Source organism: Chiloscyllium plagiosum, chromosome 26, assembly GCF_004010195.1.
Source record: "Chiloscyllium plagiosum isolate BGI_BamShark_2017 chromosome 26, ASM401019v2, whole genome shotgun sequence".
NCBI lineage: Eukaryota > Metazoa > Chordata > Chondrichthyes > Orectolobiformes > Hemiscylliidae > Chiloscyllium > Chiloscyllium plagiosum.
The window spans coordinates 10836115-10852384 of record NC_057735.1 but is presented as its reverse complement, the minus strand read 5'-3'; the positions used below and the strand labels follow the sequence as shown (position 1 = coordinate 10852384).

The 16270-nt window shown below is 42.5% G+C and overlaps 1 protein-coding gene across 2 annotated transcripts in view; it reads right to left on the bottom strand.

The window, feature by feature from the left end:
- The window catches only part of cntn2 (contactin 2), a 226451-nt gene that overhangs the window by 36952 nt on the left and 173229 nt on the right, over nt 1-16270 (bottom strand). For both annotated transcript variants that reach the window (XM_043716481.1, XM_043716479.1), the window contains 4 exons: nt 13092-13219; nt 12751-12926; nt 9535-9655; nt 1067-1225 (listed from right to left, as the gene is read on the bottom strand). In XM_043716481.1, the coding sequence (XP_043572416.1) occupies nt 1067-1225; nt 9535-9655; nt 12751-12926; nt 13092-13219 (584 nt within the window). The remainder of the gene's footprint in view (nt 1-1066; nt 1226-9534; nt 9656-12750; nt 12927-13091; nt 13220-16270) is intronic.

Here is a 16270-nt window from a genome sequence, read left to right as displayed (position 1 = left end):
AGTTGCTCCACTTTGAAGATATCTAATCATTTCTTCGGGTTAGAACTTTTCTAGGTGAAATAATCTGACAATTGATAGCTTGTCTCAATCTGTTTTATTTAGCAATCTCTTTTCTTTCCAACAATTCCTTCACAATGGCAAGGTCAGTCCACAACATTTTTCTCCATGACATCCTTTTCTACTGGTAAGAAGTTACACGATGCTAGGTTTATTTGAAATCACAATTTTTTGGAGCACTGCTCCTTCATGAGGTGAAGTGACGAAGGAGCAGCGGTCCGAAAGCTTGTGGTTTCAAATAAACCTGTTGGACTACAACCTGGTGTCATGTGACTTCTGACTTTGTCCACCCCAGTCCAACACGGCACCTCCACATCATGGTTTCTATGAGTGACAGTGTTGCAGCTGCTAAAGTGCTTTTAACTATACTTTTTTTTTATTTTCTTGGTTTCCCAAGTCAATGGACAACTTTTATTTTTCGTTCCCTTAAATAATATGACGAATACCTATTTAAAAGTCTCATGTGTGAAACATTGCTAAAAATGATTAACTTCATATTTTTTGGATTGCCAAAGCTGGAAGTGTGGGTGCACCTTTCCCTGAATTAAAATTAAAATTAAAATTCAGTAACATTTTATTTGTTCTGAGAATTTGCCTCTATAACCAAGGTTAATAGATTTCAAGCCAATGGACAAGACTGAAAACAGGAGATGTATCTTTTCTTTTAGAACATATTGATTTCCTCAACCTCACACCTTTCATCCCATACCCACTGTCCCTGCTGTCCCCTACATGTGGATTCCTTTTAATCAACCTTTTCAGAGATAGACCTTCAGGTTCAGAGGTAGAGACATTATCACAGCACCACAACAGCCCTGCCTCTATGGATGTAATTAATAACCATCATCTGTCTCTCCTAATCTTAAGTAAAGACATTAACAAACTTAACAATGTGACTAATAAAACATTAACGCGTTTGCCTTTGTCTCTGAAAAACGAATACAAATAGTATCGTCACCCCCAAAGCCTTTAAACAGGGAAAATATATCTAGTACAGTGCTGGCTGTACCTGTTCTGACAGTCTTCCATTCATCAGAGAGTGATGTCCTGGCTTGTATTATGTACTTGCCAATTGGACTGTGGTTATCATAGCCTCTGCTCCAACTCAGCAGCACCGAACTATCGTTAATTTCTTTCACCACAACACCTCCTGGAGGACCGGGTGGACCTGGAAAACAACAATATCTTGCATTTATGTAGTGCCTTTAATGTCCAAAAGCCTCTTGACAAGAGAATTACTAGACAAAATTTGACACTGAGATACAACAGCATATATCAAGCTAGGTGACCAAAAATATGGACAAAGAGGTGGGTTTTAAGGAATTTCTCATAGGCAGAAAGTTTTAGAGTGGAGACTTCTAGATGCATTGGCAGCCAATGGTGGGAATGACTACAATCGGAGGTGCTCAAGAAGCCAAACTTGGAGGAACACAGAGAGCTTGGTGGGTTGTGATGCTGGAGGGGGATATAGGGATAGAGAATGATAAGGGACTTGGAAATGAAAATGAGAATTTTAGGGGGGGGCATTTCAGAGCTTAGGCATGAGAATTTACAATCATTGATGCAAGCATATCTAGAATTGGAAAAGATATTAGATATCTTGGAACAACTGCACTGGGATGCAAGCAAGAGACAAAATATAATCTTCTAGAATGTGGTTGGGGAATGAAGATTTAACTTTGGGGTTGGAAGAAATAAGTATAATTGCACAGGAACAGGCTGAAACAATGAGCCTATCATTTCTCTGTGAAATATTTGGTATCTGGCATTTACAATGTTCTTTTTTTTGTCAGCCTTAGGTTTGTAGAATCTTACAGCACAAAAATGGGCCATTAGGCTTATAATGTGTTTGTTGATCTGTTAAAATAGCTGTTTAATTTGGTCCCAAATCCCTATTTATGTACCATAACTGTGCAAATTAGTCCCTTTTGAAATCTCTTTGTTTCATGAAAGATGCAATGGAATAGTACATCACATTTTTAGTTTGCTTGAAAAATTAACAGAAAATTTTGCTGCACCTTCCCACTAATTCTTTTGCCAATTATTTTGAACTCACCCTGATGAAACGTGATTGATGTGCTTTCAAACGAAATTCAACATTAAGTAGACCTTTCCTTTTTATGCTGTAAATTTTGGAGACCCACATTTTCCAGCCTGCTGTATTTATTTGCATACTGAAATATTCATAATTATGCAATCATGTTATTACTTTAGCCTTTATTTTTTATCTTAATGCTTGTGTATAACTAGGTTGCGAATTCTGATAGCTTGTTTTAATTGCATCATCATTATAAACTGGCCCCAACTGACCCGTTATCAATGGAAAAGTCAGATCCCAGACAGTGACCTAGCTTGGTAGATCATGACTTTCCTTCATTTGGTTTTAATGAAGTGGTCTCTTGCTGAAACAAAAGCACACAATGCAATAGATTTTGCTTCAATATCAAAACTGAAGATTTTTTTTACAAAATAAACAAAGATAAAATAGAACAATCCAAACCCTCTGTGTTTAGTACAAGTTCAAAGGTTTTAAACACACTGTGAAAGTAAAGTCCAATTAATCCCAAAATACTCCTTTACAAATCGATAAGAAACAAACGATTTTTATATAGCACATAAAACAAACCTCGTACCTCTCAAATTGTCCAAAGTACCTCTCATATCGTGCTCATAGCAGTCCTCCTGAGTCTAACACCTCTATAGGGTTATGTCACTCAGGACTTCAAACTGGAACTGCAATAGTTTCTTCCTGGGGCTCGGATACACATGAGCTTCACTGCATTTTGCTGAAACAACCAAATCTGGAGTTGTATCTGGTCTGGAACCAACACCAACTCTTTATTCTAAAAACCTAACTTAAGGGGAGGAGATAGAGTTATTTATATTAGTGCTAGTCTATTAATCCAGAGATCCAGGTAATTCCCAGGTTCAAATCCCACCATGGTAGCTGGTGGAAATTGACTTAATTAAAATCTGGAAGTTAGCATCCAATGGTTACAATAATTGTTGGGAAAACCCAGCTGAAAATCTGCCATCCTACATGCAACTCCAGACCCACTGCAACATAATGGACACTTAACTGCTCCACAAGCAATTGGCGAAGGGCAGAAAATGCTGGCCCAGCCAGTGATGCCGATATTCTCGGAATGCATTCAAAAAACTACATCTGTAGAGTCAGAGGAGGTAGGTTCCAAACTAAGATGAGGAGAAACTATTTCTCTCAGAGGGTTTTGAGTCTGTGGAACTCAGAGCACAGTGGAGATAGAATCAATCAACAGGTTCAAGAAATAAATAAATATGTTTCTAATGAAAAGCAGGATAAAGGGCTATGGAGAGCAGGCAAGAGAGTGGAGCTGAGACCAGGATAAGGTCAGCCAGGAGCATGTTAAATGGTGGTGTGGAATGCTTTACCTGCTAATGTAGTCAACTCAGCCACATTAGGGAGATTTAAACAATTCTTAGATAAGCACATGGATGATTTTGGGGTAGTGTAGGGGGACGAGCTGAGAATAGTTGGGCGGTATGGTGGCTCAGTGGTTAGCACTGCTGCCTCACAGCACCAGGGTCCCAGGTTCAATTCCAGCCTCGGGTGACTGACTGTGTGGAGTTTGCACATTCTCCCCGTGTCTGCGTGGGTTTCCTCCGGTTACCTCCCACAGTCTAAAGATGTGCAGTTCAGGTGAATTGGCCATGTTAAATTGCCTATAGTGTTAGGTACATTAGTCAGAGGGAAATGGGTCTGGGTGGGTTACTCTTCGGAGGGTCAGTGTGGACTTGTTGGGCTGAAAGGCCTGTTTCCACACTGTAGGGAATCTAATCTAATAGTTCACAGGTCGGTGCAACATCGAGGGCCAAGGGCCGTGTTCTGCGCTGTATTGTTCTATGTTCTATGGTGTGAGTTTGAAGAGCTGAATTGCTTATTCATATGTCTCTATGTCATGTTCCAATTTGTTACCCATCCTTATTTACCCTTGAACCAAATAGCTTGCCAGGGCCATTTCAGAGGGCATTTAGAGTTAACAGCATTCCTGTGGGTCTGGATTATATGTAGGCCAGACCAGGTAAGGACAGCAGATTTTCTTTTATAACAGACAATAGTGACAGATTTTTACAATTAGTAGTAGTTATAATGGTCACCATCACTGAGACTAGCTGTCAATTCCAGAATTATTCATTGAATCCCATTAAAAACAAACTTCCCTAGTTGTTCTTGAACCATGTCCAAGTGGGGAAATGGGGAGATACGCATTCTGACAGGAAGAACAGAAGAGCTGAATATTATTTAAATGGGGAACAACTGCAGAAATCTGTTGGTAGAGGGATTTGGGGATATCCTCATGCATGAATCATAACATTAAGTGGGTAACAGGGAAGGTTCATTGAATGTTGACCTTTATTTCAAAGGAAATGGATTATTAAAGTTGAGAAGTTTTGCTGATACTATTCAAAATACAAGTCAGACCACAGTGGGAACACTGTGAACAGTTTTGGGGTCCTTATCCACTGGAGACAGTCCAGAGAAGGTTCACTTGGTTGACTCCAGGTAAAAAGGGATTTTGTTCTGAGGAGGGGTAGAGTAATTGGGACTGTACTTATTGGAGTTTCGGAAAATAACAGGAGACCTTATTCAAATAGATAACATTCTTTAGGGGGTTGACAGAGCAGGTGCAGAAAGGTTATTTCACCTCGTGGGAGACCTGAAGGCATAATCTCAGAGTGAGGAGTGACCCACTTAAGATAGAGATGATGAGGAATTTCTTCTCTCAGTGAATCTGTGGAATTCTTTCCCACAGAGGGCTGTTGAGGCTGGGTCATTAAGTATCTTCAAGGCTGAGAGAAGTAGATTTTTAATCAGTAAGGGAATCCTGGGTTATGGGGAAAAGGCAGGAAAGTACAGTTGAGGACTATTAGATCTCACTGAGTGGCAGAGCAGACGCAATGGACTGAGTGGCCTCCTTCTGCTTCGATGTCTTATGCTCTTGTGTTACCAATGGGTAGTTGCATGGTCTGGATTGGCATCAAGATTTCCTAGATCTGTTTGGAGATTTGACTGTGTTACCAACTGCCCCAGGTCATTGGACATGCAATAGGTGCATCACCACAGCCAGCCCCCTCCCATAAGCCAATGGGAGAGCAGAAGCACTCTCCACTACATAATTGGAAGATTGATTGAATATCCGTCAAATAGCCTTTCTCTCTAACTACGCTCCAAGAGTTTTAACACTCATAAACGGAGGAGCTCAAAAATGTAAGCAAAATTTAATTTTTTAAATTGATTCTTTTAAAACTTTTCCTGGAATGGCTACAGCACATAAAGTTCATTCGGGTCATTGTATCCATTGTGGCTCTCTGTCACAGCACCTCGTCTATTCCCAAACTTCTACTGTAAACCCCTGTAAATCCTTTCACAATAGACAATGGTCATTTGAAGGACTTGACTGAAGTTACCCCCACCACATTCTCAGATATTCCAGATCCCGAACACTCACTGCAAAAATAAAATTCTTCCTTGTCGCTTTTGTTTCTTTTGCTAATCACCTTAAACGCTTGTTCTCTGACTCTTGTTTATTTTGCCACAGAATGCTGTTGAGGTCAGGTCATTGAGTATATTTTAGACTGAGAGAGACAGGGTCTTGAATACCAAGGGATCAAGGGTTATGGGGAGAAAGCGGGAGATTGGGGTTGAGAAACTCGTCAGTCATGATGGAATGACAGAGCAGACTTGATGGGCTGAATGGTCTAATTTCTGCTCCTGTATTTTATGGGAACATTTTTTCCCTATACACACAGTCCAAAACCCTCATGATTTTGAACATCTCTCATCAAATCTGCTCTATCATCGAAGATGAACATCATCAGTCTTAGCAATCTATCCACATGAGTGAAATTTCTCATCCCTGAAACCATCCTTGTGAATCACCTCTGCACCCTCTCTAATGTCTTAAAACGTTCTTGGTATATAAAGTTAGACACAATCTTCCAGTTGATGCTGAACCAATGAGTTTTAAAGGTTCACTATAAAATCCTTGCTTTTGAAAGCTTTACCCAACTTGCCCCCCCCTCATGGGAAATGCAGGATTACAGAAATTGGAGGGGGGGGGAGGGTAAACGAGGGGGATGGTGGTATCTGGGTAGAATACTCTTCAGAGGGTCAGTGTTGACTTGATGGGCCAAATGGCTTGCTTTCACACTATAGGGCTTCTACAAAATCACATTTTAACTTAAATTTCTTTTAAAGCTTTTGTTTAGGCGACAGTGGCTTTTTAAACCCCCTTTCTCATGGGACACATCATTGGTTCATTAATAGGTATACCCCCAGCTCTCTGTGCTCCTGCAACCTTTAAAATTGTACCCTTTACATTGCCTCTCCTCATTCTTGCTAACAAATTGCAACACTCCAGACTTCTCTGCATTAAATTAACCTCTCACCATAATGCAAGAGTGTCTCACCAGCCTGCTTATGTCTTCTTTCATTTTATCATCACCCTGCTCATAGTTCACAATATTTCCATGTTTTGTGTGCTCAGCGAATGTGAAATTGTATCCTGCACGCCTACTTAGTTTATTAATGTCAGCCAAGAAAAGCAGTCGCCCCCAGGGGAACATATTATTATAACCTTGTCCAGAACCGTCTCTGCGACTCTCCACTTTCTGTTCTTCAGCCAACTCCATACCCAAGCTCCCTTTCATTCCACGTGCTTTAAGCAAACAAAAAACCAAATCTATAAAGTGTGGAAACAGGCCATTCAGCCGAATAAGTCCAAACTGACCCTCTGAAGAACATCCCACTCAGACACCTACCATATTCCCTGTAACCCTGACCAATGTTCTGTACAGGTGCATCATGTTATGCCAACTCCTATACTCAATGTTGTGACCAATAAAGGTAAGTGCGCCAAATGCCTTCTTTACCACCCTGTCTACCTGCAAATCCACTTTCAAGGAACCGCGCATCTGCACCCCAAAGTCTCTTTGTTTGATAACACTCCTTTTAACACCCTACCATTACCATACATTCCCCAAGCTTCTGATGAAGGGCTTTTGCCCGAAACATTGATTTTCCTGCTCCTCGGATGCTGCCTGACCTGCTGTGCTTTTCCAGCACCACTCTAATCTTAACATGCATTCCCCATGCACCTAACCTACCCATCCCGAACATAATGGGTAATTTAGCATGGCCAATCCACCTAACTTGTACATTTTTGGACTGTGAGAGAAAACCCATGCAGACACAGGGAGAATGTGCAAACTCCACACAGACAGTGGCCCAAGGCTGGAATGTGAACTGGGTCCCTGACACTGTGAGGCAGCAGCCTTAACCATTGAGCCACCGTGCCTTTAACAAATCTGTAACGGCTCTCCTTAATTAATACTGGGATTATTTATTCTGGGATTCCTTCCTGAACTGTACGTGCCACAAGACATTATTCTTTCAATCCTGTTGACTCCCGGATGATCCTGCGGAGTTGGCAGCCCAGTGTCAGGAGCATGTGCAGAGCTGAGGGTAACCTCAGTACAAACATTGGAACATGTCTTCTCAAAGTAACCATGGCAATGAACCGCCCACCCATTGTGAAGTCCTGTAGGCTGGCAAGACAGTTGACATTTGCAGAAAAAAAGACCCCAATCAAATCTTGTTTTTGTCTTGTTCTCTTCAATAAAACAAAGCTTCAGAGAATGATTGGAATGAAAAGCAATTCCCAAGGTTTCCCTTTCCCCTTTAATTATTTGATGAAAGAGGCCTTTGTGACCCTGAAAGCTTATGGAAACATCTGTCACACCAGCTGTTGGTTGGACCTTGAGGGTTTAGCTCTCACGGAAGTAACCAGCCCTTTATCTGCATGCGGCTGATTATATGTCACAACTCTGTGACATTTTTTGCATCAAAAAGAGCTGTAATTAACAAGGGAGGCTGGAAAGATTCATGTACATCAGTCCGATATCAATTAAAAAAAACGAAAATCAAGTCCCAGGTCCCCGGTGATTTAAATGTCGAGCTGTTTTAATAAGCAGCAGACTGAGAGCCAGCCTGTCCATTCATGTCACAGACAACCATCCACTCGCCCCACTGGTTTGATCTGTGCTCAGTTTCTAATCCCTGCACTCCCTTGATCAGATGCAGCAATGGGCCGAAGAGTGGCAGATGGAGTTTAATTTAGATAAACGTGAGGCGGTGCATTTTGGTAAGGCAAACTAGGGTAGGATTTGCAGTTAATGGTAGGGCATTAAAGGTGTTGTCAAACAAAAAGACTTAGGGGTGCAGGTGCATAGTTCTTTGAAAATGGAGTTGCAGGTAGGCAGGATAGTAAAGAAAGCATATGGCGCGCTTGCCTGTATTGGTCAGAGTATAGGAGTTGGGAGGTCATGTTGCAGCTGTACAGGACATTGGTCAGGCCACTTTTGGAATACAGTGTACAAGTCTGGTCTCCCTGCTGAGGGAACAATATTGTGAAACTTGAAAGGGTTCAGAAAGGATTTACAAGGACGTTGCCAGGGTTGGAGGGTTTGAGCTATAGGGAGAGGCCGAATTGGCTGGGGCTGTTTTCCCTGGAGCATCGGAGGCTGAGGGGTGACCTTATAGAGGTTTATAAATCATGAAGGGCATGGAGAGAGCGAATAGCCAAGGTCTTTTTCCCAGGGTAGGGGAATCCACAACTAGAGGGAATACCTTTAAGGTGAGAGTGGAAAGGACCTGAGGGGTAACTCTTTCACAGAAAAGGTGGTGTGTGTGTATGAAATGAGCTGTCAGAGGAAGTGATGGAGCAGGTACAATTACAACATTTAAAAGGCACCTGGATGGGTATGTGAATAGGAAGGGTTTAGAGGGATATGGACCAAATGCTGGCAAATAGAATTAGATCAGCTTAGGATATCTGGTCAGTACGGATAAGTTGGACTGAAAGATCTGTTTCCGTGGTGTATAACTCTATGACACTTCATTTTTCCCTCCTTTTTTATAAATCACCCAATCTTTTAACCTCAGCAGGAGGCCAGTTGGTCCATCATGCCTGCGATGACTCTTGGAAAAAGTGTCTACATCCCTGCTCTTTCCAATGGATCATGCAAAAGCTCTGTCCCAATCAAATTCCATTTAGTAACTTGAATCCTCCTTCACCATCCTTTGAGGCAGTGCACTCCTGACTGCAACAGTGCACAGCCTAAAGGACTTCTTGCCAACGACGTTAAATCTGATTACAATGGAAACAGTTTCAGGTTAATTACTCTAGCAAAGCCCTTCATAATTTTAAGCATCTGCACTAATTTTCCCATTTTCACTCCAGGCAGTAGTTGAGGTAAACAGAGAAAGCAAAGTAAAGGAACGAAGGAGTAAGAAATTGAAGTGTGCTGATTGGGTTAAATGACAAAAGATGGAAGGAGGCTTTTGGAGAACATGTAAATCTCGATAAACCAATTGGAGCTGAATAGCCCGGTTAGTATATTGTAAATACTGTAATAATTCAGTGTAAGGGAGCTCACCTCTCACAACCAGCATTGCAGACGCAGAGGCACTGTCCACCACTGTCTGGGCAGTGCATGTGTATATTCCAGAATGTTTCAGCTGTACATTGGTTATCTTGAGATCTCCAATTGTTTCCCGCTGTGTGTAGAAAGATAGAAACACCTCAATATCCATAAGACAGTGGCACAAGTGACTCCTCCCGTATCATTCAAAGAGTGACACCAGTTTCCTCTAGTCACTCCAATTGGAGGTGACAAGGACAGACACACAATTGTAAGACAGCCCCTTCTAGCTAGTGTTACCAGTTCCTCCCAGGTTCTGCTTTCCCATTGCACTTGTCTAGACGACAAATTGCTTTGATCAGTAAAGTGACCACATCATATATCCCTGCTCTTGTACTCTGTGCCCCTATTTGTGAAGCCTAGAAAACTGCATATTTTAATAACAGTTCTTCCTAATATCATGCACCTTTAATCACTTACATATATACCCGCGATCTCTCTACTCCTACACACCCTTTAGAATCATACCCTTTATTTCATACTATCTCTGCATGTCCTTCCTACCAAAATGCATCACCTCACACTTCTCTGCATTGAACTTCATCTGCCATTCACCAACTTCTCAACTTCCGAACTTTCACACTGTTCTCCTTGCAGTTTGCAATTCCCACAAGTCTAGTTTTGTCCGCAGGGTTTGAAATTGGCCTCCTCACACCATGAATTGGATCATTTACATATATCAGGATGATCAAGGGTCCCAGCACTAGCCCCCAGGGAACTGCACTACAAACCCTTATCTTGCCCAAGAAAATATCCATTTACCCTTGCACATCTAATATTGCTTTCTATCCCTCAGTATGTTGCTTTGTCCAGTTTACCTCATGAGCTATAACTTTCCTCACAGGCCTGCTGTTTGGCATTGTGTCAAGTGCCTTTTGGAAATCCATGTACACAAAATCAACACTCTTACCTTTACACTGCGATCTCTTAAAAAACTCCAGCAAGTCTGTGTGACATTTCCTTCACAAATCCATGCTGACTGTTCCAAATCAATTTGTCTTTCTCCATAAGTGGAGTCGCAGGTAGACAGAATAGTGAAGAAGGCGTTTGGTATGCTATCCTTTATTGGTCAGAGTATTGAGTACAGGAGTTGGGAGGTCATGTTGCGGCTGTACAGGACATTGGTTAGGTTGGAATATTGTGTGCAATTCTGGTCTCCTTCCTATCGAAAGATGTTATGAAACTTGAAAGGGTTCAGAAAAGATTTACAAGGATGTTGCCAGGGTTGGAGGATTTGAGCTATAGGGAGAGACTGAACAGGCTGGGGCTGTTTTCCCTGGAGTGTCAGAGGCTAAGGGGTGACCTTATAGAGGTTTATAAAATTATGAGAGGCATGGATAGGATAAATAGACAAAGTCTTTTCCCTGGGGTCAGGGAGCCCAGAACTAGAGGGCATAGGTTTACGGTGGGAGGGGAAAGATATAAAAGAGACCTAAGGTTCAACTTTTTCACACAGAGGGTGGTGTGTGTGTGGAATGAGCTGCCAGAGGATGTGGTGGAGGCTGGTACAATTACAGCATTTAAAAGGCATCTGGATGGGTATATGAATAGGAAGGGTTTGGAGGGATATGGGCTCGGTGCTGGAAGGTGGGACTAGACTGGGTTGGGATATCTGGTCGGCATGGCTGGGTTGGACCGTAGGGTCTGTTTCCATGCTGTACATCGCTATAAGTCTATGACTCTATATGACTTTTAATTCTACCCCAGGAGTCATTTTTTGAAGGTATAATGCTATCTAGTGCTATAGTCCAATTAGATATTTGAAAATCTATCTTATTAATGTTAAGTGTGTTGCACTAACCTAGATTATTCTGTTGCTGAATAAATGATTGATTGGCAAAGTTCTAAATATTTTACTTATTGTTCTGTTGTGCATTATGTACATTAATGCTGATGTTCATTAAATATTCATATTTAGGGATCCAGCTTTCCACAAAGCGACAATATTTTTGCTGAAATTATATTTCTTTCATTTCCAGGCAACCAACAACAACCTGGATTCCTGTAGCTTTCTTAATGCAGCAACCATCCCAAGTTGTTTCACATGAGCATTGCCAATTATCACTTGACATTGAAGAACATGAGGAGATATTAGAGTAAGTAATCAAAAGCTCAGTCAGAGGTAGATTTTAAAGGCTGACTTAGAACATAAAATGCCCTCGATGTTGCGCCGGCCTGTGAAACCAATCTAAAGCCCATCTATCCTAGACTATTCTACTATCATCCATAAGTTTATCCAATAACCATTAAATGCCCTTAAAGTTAGCGAGTATCACCCTTCAATTCAAAGCTATGACCCCTTGTGCTAGCCATGACTATCTGAGGAAAAAGGCTCTCACTGTCCACCCTATTTAATTCTCTGATCATCTTGTATAATTAGATTACTTACAGTGTGGAAACAGGCCCTTCAGCCCAACAAGTCCACTCTGACCCTCGGATTAGCAACCCACCCAGACCTACATTTACCCCTTCACCTAACACTATGGGCAATTTAGCATGGCCAGTTCACCTAACCTGCACATTTTTGGACTGTGGGAAGAAACCAGAGCACCCAGAGGAAACCCATGCAGTCATGGGGAGAATGTGCAAACTCCACACAGGCGGGAATTGAACCCGAGTCTCTGGCACTGTGAGGCAGCAGTGCTAACCACTGTGCCACCATGCTGCCCACATGCCGCCCATATGCGTCAATTAAGTCACCTCTTAACCTTCTTTTCTCTAACAAAAACAGCCAGCCCCGCAGCCTTTCCTCATAAGAGTTTCCCTCCATACTAGGCAACATCCTGGTAAATCTACTCTGCACCCTTTCCAATGCTTCAACATCCTTCCTATAATTCAGCCCAGTCCAGAAGAAGAGTTATACCCAAAACGTCGATCTGCCCACCTCCTGATGCTGCCTGGATTGCTGTGTTCTTCCAGCCTCCTTTTTTTGTCTCTGACTTAAAGAAGCAGGAAGCGGAGCTAGAGATGGAAAGAGTTAAGGAGGGAATTCCAGAGTTTAGGGCCTCAGGGCAGCTGAAGGTAAGCTGCATTTGGAGGGCTGATTAAAATGGGGCTTGGACAAGATGCCAGAATCAGATGAAAGCAAACTTCCAGGACAGCTGCAGAGTTGGAGGAAGTTGTACTAACAATGACGAGTGAAGCCAGGAAAGAATTTGAAAGCGTACTCACCATTGAAACACGATGGAAGTGCTCCCCCATTAGGTCAAAGTCTATAGGAGAGTCATTGACTGACCAGGTGAACGTGAGGTCCATGGTGGGATCATGACTTGCATGGCACTGCAACACAACATCTTCACCAAGGTTGATATCAGCGTTGGATGGAGCAAGAGTAATCTTTGTGGCGTCTGTAAGAATATAGGAGGAACAGAAAAATGAGTCAAGAAAGGAGGATGCAAAAAGGATGTAACGGAGATTGAGAGGGAAGAGATTGCCAGAATGTGTGTAAACATTCGGAAAGAGAAATGAGGTTTTCTGGAGTTTCATTTAGTGACTGGAAAAAATCGACTGACCTCTGACTGACACGATGCCTGTGCTGTTTGCTTTTCCCTTGGAATTCTCTGCAAAACAGGTGTATTTTCCTTCATCCATTCGGCTTATGTTCCGAATTCTCAAGGTGCCATTTGCAAATACTGTTGTTCTGCTCGAACAAAATAGAGATTTATGGGAGTAGCATAACTATCAATCAGAAATGCTCTCAGGACCAGATATTCGGTCAAGTTATCATTGGGTGGCTCATGGGCTAAGGAGACCCCAAAGATAGAGCTTTCTAGTTGCGGGAGCAACTTCTGACTTCTGTTTGGGCTAGAAAGCTGACGCCAATCTTCCTTTATATTCTTTAAACTAAATCCATAAACAAACTAGATCACCCCTGGTGGGACAATATAACAGGAACAAAAAGCAAGCAGTGAGTAGAAATCTATGCTGGGTTCAGGAGTCTATCTAATCAGCTGTGTAAACCACAATTGAGTCTTAATAAGCCAAGACATTTGCAACATACAAAGTAAAAGCAAGAGTAGATATTCAGTTCTTTGAACCTACTCTGCTTTTCAGCATGATTGTGACTGATTATCCAGCTCAATCCCCTGTTCCTGCTTTCTCCCCATACCCGTTGGTCAATTTCTGTCTAAGAAATGGATCTAACTTCTTCCTGAAAACTTTTAACGTTTTGTCCTCAACGGCTTTCATTTTGTCAGAATGTGGTCTGAGAGGTTCTACAAGTTGGTGTAACAAGTTGAAGATAGAGAATTCCACAGGCTCACTGCAGTCTGGGTGAAGACATTTCTCCCATAAATGGCCTACCCTGTACTCCTTATACTGTGACCCCCTGCTTCTGGACTCTCTGGTCATTGGGAACATTGTTTCTGCATTCATCCTGTCGAGTCTGTTAGAATTTTAGCAGTTTCTATAAGATCCCTCATTGTTCTTCTTAACTTCTCAACTTATCTGATACTTGGTTTATTGCACAGTAGCAACAGCCACAAGTCACGTTGACTGGCGAGGTATAATCATGAAGACTAATAAGTGTCAGAGATGATATGTCAGTGTCCATAGGGACTGGGTGGCACGCTGGCTCAGTGGTTAGTACTGCTACCTCACAGTGCCAGGAACCTGGATTTGATCCCACCTTCAGGTAACTATCTGTGAGGAGTTTGCACATTCTCCCCATGTCTACGTGTGTTTCTGCCGGGTGCTCTGGTTTCCTCCCACATTCCAAAGATGTGCAGGTTAGGTGGATTTGGGAAATGTGGAGTTACAGGTATAGGGTGGGATGTTCTTCAGAGGATCAGTGCAGACTAGATGGGCCAAATAGTCTCTTCCTGCACTGGAGGGGTTCTATGATTCTTTTCCAACTCTAGGCTAAGTGACATAGTCAGACTGGTCGGATCTTAATGTAACTTCAACATTAACTCTCTCAGAACCATTACTTTACTCAACGCCAACTTGTAACACACTCAGAATCTCTCAGAGTGCACCCTCTCTCCTGTAGAAAACCCATAATGCCAACACAACCTTAGCCACATGGACTCGGTTGTTGTACCTCAGTGGCGTGTATTTGAGATTAGGATTCATGTTTACATGCCAACCCCCACCCCCCGCCCCCCACAGCTCAGTTCTCACTCATTAAAGGGAAGCTTGCCAGTCAGATATTCCTGCTGAGGACAACCTTCCCCAACCTCATCCCCCTCCCATTCCCTGCAAAGACAGACATATCACTGTTTGCTTTTCACTGCCTCTGCTTCATTGGAGACTGATCATTCTATTTTCTGCTACAATCCCTCTGACAAATCACTTCAATTTGTCAGCTCACACTAAGTTTATTTAAAAAGTACATTTGAACCTCTCTGACCTTGAATGTGTACCTTCTGGCTTCTTGTTTGATGGAATTGTTCCACAACATTGTTTAAACTCTTTGAGATTAGGAAGATTTAATCTCCGGTAAATCTGTGCGCCACGACCTCAGCACAGTATGATTCAGTTACTGAATTAGTAATCCAGTGTTCTGAGCTGCTGATGTCAGCTCGTTTCCCATTTCAGTTGGTTAATTTAAACACAACCAATCAATCAAATGTTCAATTAAAAGCTAGTGTTGGTAATGGTGACTGTGTAATGACTAGATTGTCATGAAATCCTGCCTGACCTTCTCTCTGGGGAAAGATCACGGCTTTCCTTATCCAGTTTCAGGCCCATAGTGACATGGTGCCCCTGAAACTTCTAACACGCCATTGGAACAGAACCAAAGTATTTATTCATGTAGACCACTGCAGTTCAAGGAAGGGACTCATCACCAGCTCATCAAGGGCATCCAAGCAGCAGGCCCAATAAGTGACACCCTTTCATAGATTCAATGACCATGTCTAACTAAGAACGAAGTACTAGGAGCAGGAGTAGGCCATCTGGCCCATCGATTCTGGATCAGTGGTGCTGGAAGAGCACAGCAATTCAGGCAGCATCCGAGGCCCACTGAGCCTGCTCCACCATTCAATAAGATCATGGCTGATCTTTTCGTAAACTCAGCTCCACTTACCCGCCCTCTCACCAAATTCCTTAATTCCTTTATTGTTCAAAAAAAACTATCTTAGCTTTAAAAATGTTTACTGAAGGAGTGTCAACTACTTCACTGGGCAGGGAATTCCATAGATCCACAACTCTCAGGGTGAAGAAGTTCCTTCTCAATTCAGTCCTAAATCTGCTCCCCCTAATTTGGAGGCTATGCCCTCTTGTCCTAGTTTCACCTGCCAGTGGAAACATCCTCTCTACTTCTATCTTATCTATTCCCTTCATAATTTTATACGTTTCTGTAAGACTTCCCCCCTCATTCTTCTAAATTTCAATGAATATAATCCCAATCTACTCAGTCTCTCCTCATAAACCAGCAGCCTCAACTCCAGAATCAATCTAGTGAACCTCCTCTGTACTGAAAATGTGTTGCTGGAAAAGCGCAGCAGGTCAGGCAGCATCCAAGGAGCAGGAGAATCGACGTTTCGGGCATAAGTCCTTCTTCAGGAATGAGGAAAGTGTGTCCAGCAGGCTAAGATAAAAGGTAGGGAGGAGGGACTTGGGGGAGGGGCGTTGGAAATGCAATAGGTGGAAGGAGGTCAAGGTGAGGGTGATAGGCCGGAGTGGAGTGGGGGCAGAGGGGTCAGGAAGAAGATTGCAGGTTAGGAAGGCGGTGCTGAGTTCGAGGGAT